This window comes from Misgurnus anguillicaudatus, chromosome 16 (genome assembly GCF_027580225.2).
Source record: "Misgurnus anguillicaudatus chromosome 16, ASM2758022v2, whole genome shotgun sequence".
In the NCBI taxonomy this organism is placed as follows: Eukaryota; Metazoa; Chordata; class Actinopteri; order Cypriniformes; family Cobitidae; genus Misgurnus; species Misgurnus anguillicaudatus.
Window position 1 is genome coordinate 28,997,407 of NC_073352.2, and position 8,893 is coordinate 29,006,299.

The 8,893-nt window shown below is 37.3% G+C and overlaps 1 protein-coding gene and 1 long non-coding RNA gene across 2 annotated transcripts in view; one reads left to right on the forward strand and one right to left on the reverse strand.

Annotated features, from left to right (window-relative positions):
• The window catches only part of LOC129421799 (uncharacterized), a 95,060-nt gene that overhangs the window by 54,761 nt on the left and 31,406 nt on the right, over positions 1-8,893 (forward strand). The gene's annotated exons all lie outside the window — the stretch shown is intronic.
• Positions 553-8,403, reverse strand: LOC129422907 (uncharacterized). The gene is made up of 3 exons (XM_073854612.1): positions 4,427-8,403; positions 3,162-3,165; positions 553-3,046 (listed from the first exon to the last, which is right to left on the reverse strand). The coding sequence occupies exons 1-3, from the start codon at positions 6,785-6,787 to the stop codon at positions 570-572; spliced, it is 4,842 nt and encodes a 1,613-aa protein (XP_073710713.1). The 5' UTR covers positions 6,788-8,403; the 3' UTR covers positions 553-569.

The following is an 8,893-nucleotide window of genomic DNA, read 5'->3' on the forward strand; positions in this document are numbered from 1 at the left end:
TACTCTAGAGTAACACTGACACCATGTGGAAGGGATTTGTTCAATCAAAAAAACTTGAAATCAGCGAGAATACATAAACGTTTAAAGAAATAGTGTTTTCTAGCAGTTACTGCGCAACGCAATGTCGTCAAAGCAAAAGAGTGAAATTCTATGTTGCAATGTAAAAATCCCTTTTACCATGCCACTAAAGCTATTTTGAATCTTAAAAACTTGAGTCACTAAATAATTGAAAAATCTAATTAATTTTTATTTTTGACGTTATTCCTTTCGAACAAATCAGTGTGAAACAATTACAGAGCAGCACACAAACAATACAGAAAAAAAAAAGTCCAGATCAAACAGTTAAATCTGAAATAATCATACAATCTTATCTCCACAATCGAATCTATTCTCTTAAAGTATTTCAGCACTAAAGGGCTGGACAGCTCCTTGAAACTCACTGAAAAGTCTAGCACCATAAAAGCAAATGTTGCCGCTTTACACGTAACAACTATAACCAAATACACGCATGTAAAAGTGCTGAAACTTTTTTACCATATTTTAAGCATGTTATAAATGCCCTTCAATTCTCATTTAAACGGAAAATACAGATATACACAGAGGAAATGAATACTGCTTACCTCTCCAGAATCTCTCCTCCTGCGATCTGGTATCACTAGAGTATTCCTATTACTGCCAGGTGCTAGAGTAGAACCGACACTCATTCTAGGCCCAACTAGCATGTACCGTTTGTCTCCAGATCTGTACTGAATGCTGTGACACAGAGTCCCGTCGTAATTTGTTTCTTGTAAATACTTTGATGAATAGTCTGAAGATTTCGAGCACTGCATTACAATCAACACGATGATGCTGATGATAAAAAGCACCGACACAGAGCCCAATGTGATGATCAAATAAAACGTTACGTGGTTTTCCTCCTCGTCTTTCACTGCGTTTGTAACGTCAGAAGCTGCAAAAGCCTCTTTGGGCTCCACAACTTTCACAATCACAGTCGCTGTTGCTGAGAGAGAAACGTTCCCATTGTCTTTCACCAGTATGACCAGTTTATGCTGGGCCTCGTCTGTTTCTGTGAATGAGCGAAGGGTTCTTATCTGTCCTGTATAGCGGTCCAAACCAAACAGACTGTGATCACTAACTTCCTGTAGTGAAAATAATAACCAGCCGTTGTATCCTATATCTGCGTCATAGGCTCTGACTTTAGTCACCAAATGACCTGCGTTCACATTGCGGGGAATCTCCTCCACACCCTCAGCAGAACCGTTAGCGCTCACTGGATATAAGATCACTGGAACGTTGTCGTTCTGATCCAGAATAAACGCGTTCACTGTCACATTACTGCTCAGAGACGGAGATCCAGAGTCTGTTGCGAGAACGTAAAACTGAAAAGTTTTGGCAGTTTCAAAATCAAAGCTTTTAAGCGCATAAATTGTCCCTGTTTCAGAGTTAATATTTAGGAAAGACGTTATTTCACTATGTGCTGCATTACCTTTAATAATCTGATATGAAATTATAGCGTTTTCATTTAAGTCTTTGTCAAACGCATTCAGCGTAAGAATAGGCGCACCTGCAGCGTTGTTTTCATTTAAATATATTTCGATGGGATTTTGGATAAATTCAGGTGGGTTATCATTGACGTCTGAAACCTGTACGCTTAACGTTTTAACGGAAGACAGTGGAGGTTGGGCCAGGTCGCTCGCTGTTATTGTAATGTCATATTGTGATATTATTTCACGGTCCAGGTGCCCCTTAGTTACCAACGAGTACATGTTTTCCTGAACTGATGGTTTTAATTCAAACGGAACATTTTCAGACAGAGAGCACACGACTTTACCATTAACACCAGTGTCTCTGTCTGTAACACTAATCAATGAGATTACAGTACCGGACTTGGAATCTTCACTTACAATATTCGACAGTGACGTCAACTCTATGCTCGGCTTATTGTCATTGACATCAAGTATCTTTATAATTACTCGACAGTCAGTGGTCAATGGTGGCTGTCCGTTGTCAGAAGCTTGTATATCCAGCTTATAAACGCTGTTTTTTTCAAAGTCTACCTCTCCTATGACACGAATTTCGCCAGTCAGTCTATCCAGGCTAAATATATTAAACATATTTTGATTATTTTCTCCTCCGAAGGCGTAGGACACTTCACCATTCGGACCATAATCAAAATCATTAGCCATAATTTTAATGACTGAAGTTCCAATTTGCACGTTTTCACGCAGGGTTGAAGTATAAACATCTTGACTAAACACGGGGCGGTTGTCATTTACGTCAAGAACGAGAACTGTGATGTTCAGTATACCTGATCTCTGCGGATTGCCTCCATCTATTGCTGTTAAAGTTAAATTGTACTCAGCTTTGTGCTCACGGTCAAGAGGCTTTTGCAAAATCAAAAAAGGCAATTTGTCATCTCCTCTGTCCCTTATTTCTAAATCAAAATGTTCGTTTTGGCTTAGTTTATACAAACGCACAGAATTAGCTCCAATATCAGGGTCATGCGCAGCTTGCAGCTGAAAACGCGTCCCTTGAAGAGCGGATTCCGCTATTTCTAATCGCTTTTCTTTTTCGGTAAATGTAGGAGAATGGTCATTCACATCAATTATCTCAACGCCAGCATAATGGATTTCGAGTGGATTTTCCACCACGATTTTCAAGTTAACCAAACATGGACCATTACTATCACACAGCTGTTCTCTGTCAATTTTTCTATGAACATACAAGACGCCATTGTTCTGATTTACCACGAAAAGCGTTTCATCTGAACCAGACACGATGCGGAACCGTCTGTCGACTAATGCACTGACATCAAGTCCCAAATCCTTAGCAATATTTCCCACAATCGATCCCTCTTTCACTTCTTCTGGAACGGAGTATCTTATCTGGCCTGAAACCCGTTGTCCGGATCCTAGCAGCAAAGAGAAACATACAGCAGTCCACCAGTACTCCCATCGGCGCCTTTGTCCTCCAGCCTCCATTGCGAACGAAATGTTTTCGAAAACCAGAAATACGCAATGCAATCTGTTTAGTTTATACACACATACTTATAAAAATATTCATCTTGGCACAGAAGTCCAATTTTAAATACCAATACGGGCACCGTCATGCAGTTCAGTATCGTTGTCTTCAGACAAAAACCATCCGCGCCTTGGCGCAACTTGCCTGATGCAAACAAGAATACAGGGACATGCTCAACACACGCTTTCTCTGTACAATACTGACACCACGAGGTTTGTTCTCAACGTCACAAATATGCATAACATAAATAGTATCTCGGGTGTATTGTTATTATTGTTGCTGTGTTTTTTCTATTTAGCTTCTTGGCCTAATAACATCTGGGAAAGGGACTACTAATGATAAGTAGACTTCTGACTAATTCGGGTAGATAAAATAATATATAAAACTAAAAATTTGAACAACCAAGAGTAACAACAATTATTGTTGTGACCATTTAGAAATTTTTTTTTATATGTGACTAGGGATTTTCAGTACCACCAGGACCACTTTTAACGGGTTACTTATTACGAGTTTATTCATTTTCTGATTTTAAAATAAAAACGTTTGTTTAGTTGTTTTGTTTTCCACTGTATAGGCACAAATTACATAAAAAACACACAGCAGTTCTAGCTCTGTGATATTTGCACAATAATCTTTGATCTTAATTTGGCAGTACACAAAACTACAACCTATTTTGCAAAAAAAAAAAAAAGATATAAAGAGTTAGTTTTTCTGAGTTAGGAAAATGCACCAATACTTCAGAACAACAATACTAAACAGACAAAATACGGCAGTGGAAATATTATTCAAAAACAGCCAAATTAACATGAGTACATGCTTATATTACCCACTTAATGCAACTAGAAAGTAAAAAAAGTATATCACTTATAGTATGTTGAGCTTCTAGACAACCTCACTTATTTCACAAAAGTTGCAATTCCTTTCATGTTGTACACTGTGCAAACAGTTACATTTCACATTACATTAACTCATTAACAAGATTTAGTGCATAATATTTTGTATAGCATCCTAAATTAGTGGCCTATACACCGCATGGTGTGACTTAAGATAAACATAAACATTGGATTAATTTTAAATGAAACTGCATAATTCACATCTCCCCTTTAGTATTTTAAAGAATGTTGCCAAGAAACATCATATTTACCATAGGAATAACATTGCAACTTCCCCGAGAGTGAACAAACAAAACCCAACTAAAACAAGTAGTTCTGTGTACTTTGAACAACTAAATTATTATTTAAAAAATCAAAACACACTCTAATGACAACAAAAACTCAATTTACAGAACCGATGGAAAATTTGAAATGAGCAGATGTTGCTCGGGTCAATTTTGAACTCTCACATACATATATCCTTCCCAAATACAAACATACAAAGAAAAAAAGTTTAACTTAACAGGGCTTACCTCTCCCGAATCTCTCCTCCTGCGATCTGGTATCACTAGAGTATTCCTATTACTGCCAGGTGCTAGAGTAGAACCGACACTCATTCTTGGTCCAACTAGCATGTACCGTTTATCTCCAGATCTGTACTGAATGCTGTGACACAGAGTCCCGTCATAATTCGCATCTTGTAAATACTTGGACGAATAGTCTGTAGATTTAGAGCACTGCATTGCAACCAACACGATGATGCTGATAATGAAAAGCACTGACACAGAGCCCAATGTGATGATCAAATAAAACGTCACGTTGTTTTCCTCATCGTCTTTCACTGCGTTTGTAACATCAGAAGCTGCAAAAGCCTCTTTAGGCTCCACAACTTTCACAATCACAGTCGCTGATGCTGAGAGAGAAACGTTGCCATTGTCTTTCACCAGTATGACCAGTTTATGCTGGGCCTCGTCTGTTTCTGTGAATGAGCGAAGGGTTCTTATCTGTCCTGTATAGCGGTCCAAACCAAACAGACTGTGATCACTAACTTCCTGCAGTGAAAATAATAACCAGCCGTTGTATCCTATATCTGCGTCATAGGCTCTGACTTTAGTCACCAAATGACCTGCGTTCACATTGCGGGGAATCTCCTCCACACCTTCAGCAGAACCGTTAGCACTCACTGGATATAAGATCACTGGAACGTTGTCGTTCTGATCCAAAATAAACACGTTTACTGTCACATTACTGCTCAGGGATGGAGATCCAGAGTCTGTAGCGAGCACATGGAATTGGAATGTCTTTACAGTTTCAAAGTCAAAACTTTTAAGGGCGTATATATATCCATTGTCTGCATTTACATTGAGGAAAGATGCCATGTGACTTTTTGTCCCTTCTTCTCTAATAATATGATAAGTTATGGCAGCATTTTCATTAAGATCTTTGTCAAACGCGGTAACAGAATATATACACGCGCTTGGGGAATTATTTTCCCTTAAATATACCTCTACCGGGTTTTGAGGAAATTCTGGAACGTTATCGTTCACATCTGATATTTGGACCTTTAATGTCTTTATTGAGGACATAGGAGGCTGACCGAGGTCTGTGGATGTTATTGTGACATCATATTGAGACACAAGCTCTCTATCTAACTTACCATTTGTCACAAGAGAGTACATATTTTCTTTAAAGGACGGCTTCAATTCAAACGGCACATTGTCAGGTATTTTACAAACAACTTTTCCATTTACCCCTGAATCTTTATCAGTAACGCTAATAAGCGAAACTACAGTCCCCGGTTTAGAATCTTCAGGAACTACGTCAGATAGTGAGGTGACTTCCACCTCGGGACTATTGTCATTTTTGTCAATTATTTTGATTACAATTCTACAGTTGCTTGTCTTCGGTGGTTGCCCTTTATCTGAAGCCATAACACCAATTCTATAAACATCATTTTTCTCAAAATCCAAATCACCCTTAACTCTGATTTCTCCAGAACTGTCCAATTCAAACGTCTCGTAAACTATCTTTTCAGCATTTTTCACAACTGAATAAACTATTTCGCCATTCTGACCTTCATCTAAATCAGTCGCATTCACTTTAATGACAAGAGTACCAACCGGGGCGTTTTCTTCCAACGTGACCGAGTAAAGCTCTTGGCTGAATTTTGGTCTGTTGTCATTATCATCTAGAACTGTGATATTAATAATGATACTCCCAGATCGCGCTGGATTTCCACCGTCAACAGCAGTCACTAATAGACTGTGACTGATCTGACGCTCTCTATCAAGTAGTTTGCGTAATTTTAAGATGGGGATTTTTTTCTCTCCCCCATTTTCACGAAGCTCAAGTTCAAAATAGTCGGTTTGGCTCAGTTTATAAAGCCGAACCGAATTCGTGCCATAATCAGGGTCTGTTGCCTTTTGCAACTGAAAGTCTTCACCAGGTAGGGTCGATTCTGCTATTTCTAACATCAATTCTTTATCAGCAAACGTAGGTGCGTGGTCATTTACGTCGATTATTTCAACTTCAGCATAATGGATTTCAAGTGGATTCTCAACAACGGTTTTTAAGCTTAGCACACAAGCAACATCTCCATAACAGAGCTCTTCTCTGTCGATATGCTTATCCGCAAAAAGCACGCCATTGTTCTGATTTACCTGGAAAATAGCGTCATTTGTTCCAGAAACGATACGAAATCGTCTGTCTACCAATGTACTTATATCAAGCCCCAAATCCTTAGCAATGTTTCCAATAACAGATCCCTTTTTTACCTCCTCTGGAGTAGTGTATCTTATCTGAGCCGAAACCTGCAGTCCGAAGCACAAAAGCAATGGGAAATACAGAGCAGTCCACCAGTACTCCCGTCCGCGCCTTTGTTCTCCAGCACTCATGATGAAAATCTTCTTTTGAGGAACAGTTCCAAAATTATGCTCCTTACGATTACCGTATGCATCTATAAAACGCGATATCTTAAGCGCAAATTACTAATGTGTGTATTTAAATGTGCCCTATCGTACTCAGAACAGTCAGTGATCTCTGGGCTACTAACCAGTCTGACGCAAACGAGGAGTATCTTACACAAGTTCCTTGTGTAATACTGACACCATGCGGGCCCACTACACAATGTGAATGACTAATACATTAAATATTTATACACATGTCATGTTTTGTCAAATAGCATAAAAGGTGCTTCCTGGAGGAAACTTCTAATTTGCCAGATTACCAGATTTATAATTTAAACATCACTTCACATACTTAAATAAATCTGAATAATTTAGGTTTCACCAGTGCAAATAATGTTGGAAGATCTGATCAGGAAGATATACCTCATTGTAGTAACAACACCGTGTTTTTAGCTTCTTACAATGTGCAGGGTAAAATGGCATTCAAATGCTTATTTGATCTCACAGATTATTAATTAAACGTTAGTGTTATATTATTTATTTAACAAGTACAGAAACTACAGAGTACAACATAGAATTTTACTTTCTTACATTTTAAAAGGTCCGAGAGGTTGCATTTCAGCACCACTCACTTGGACAGCTCCACGAAATGAATAAAAGCTGTCATTTAAAAATAAAGTGCTTGAAACATAAAAAGTAACATATAGAAGAAATAATAAATTTTTTTTTAACCTAAAATATTTTCATACTGTACCACCACAATTACAATTTATTTTATACAATTTCTCTATATATTTAGTGCTAAACACGTTTGTTAAGCCAGTCTCACTTCTATCTCACAGATTATTACTTGAACGTTAGTGTTATATTATTTATTTAACCACAAAAACAGAAACTACAGAGTACAACATACAATTTTACTTTCTTACATTTTAAAAGGTCCGAGAGGTCGCATTTCAGCACCACTCATTTGTACAGCTCCACGAAATGAATAGAAGCTGTCATTTAAAAATAACGTGTTTGAATTGTTACAACGCTGCCTGATCCAGACAGATATAGTGCTGTGTTAATATATGTATAACATATATATATATGTGTATATATATAACAATCACCATCTTGATTTTAATTGAATGACTGTGATAACAAGACATTACAAAGAGTTACACTGAAAATAAGAGCACGTTTGTCTGTGTTGCTAATATTTTCAAAACATGCTTGAATTATTTAATGAGAGATATGGTCAGAGTAATTCACCATTATGCAATACAATTTAAATACCACATGCCAAGATTCACACCATGTACAAAACTAATTATTTGAGTAGGCGATCACATACACTGTAAAAAATTCAACGCTACCTTAAATGCTTATGTTTAATCAAAATTACATTTTAATTTACTTAACTTACGTGGGCGGAACGAATTAGGAGCAGGCAACACTTGCTGAAACATCTTGGCACTATCCATGGGCAACTTTTCATTCGCATATATGTGCATGTTGTTTATGCACATACGCAACGATTGCCAACAAAACAGCAACAGACATTTGATGCAATTAGCAATGTTAAAAATGTAAAGTAACCCAGCAAAATCACCAGTGTTTAATGTACACTGTGTATAGGTATGGTACTCAAATATACACCAGCAGTGTACATTTAACACTGAAATTTTGCTATGAAAATCATGGAAAAAATAATCGCTGTATATTTTTGTGAATTTATATTTATGTATATGTTTAAACAACAAACTATACTAATATATACTCTCAGTGCAGTGTAAAACTACCGGAAATCCTAAACTTCATTACCTTACTGAAATCCTAGATGGCCAGAACTAATAATTTTGTAGTATGTGTGCGCCTGCATTCCAATTCGCCCACGTATGCACTAAATGTAGGTCACTTAATAATCTACTACTGAAAATAATCTACTCTTTTTATTGGTATTTTATAGTTAATAATGTAGAAGCACATAACATGTTTAATATAAAGTTTGGTTACATTACATTTCAATGAAGACGTTTGCTTATTTTACAAATAAGCAACCTGCAGATCTCACCAGTCAGTGCATGGAAGCCTGATCGTTAAAGAGAT

Excerpts from the sequence above, each read along its gene's own strand:
- LOC129422907 (XM_073854612.1), bottom strand. The coding sequence starts at position 6,787 with ATGAGTGCTGGAGAACAAAGGCGCGGACGGGAGTACTGGTGGACTGCT.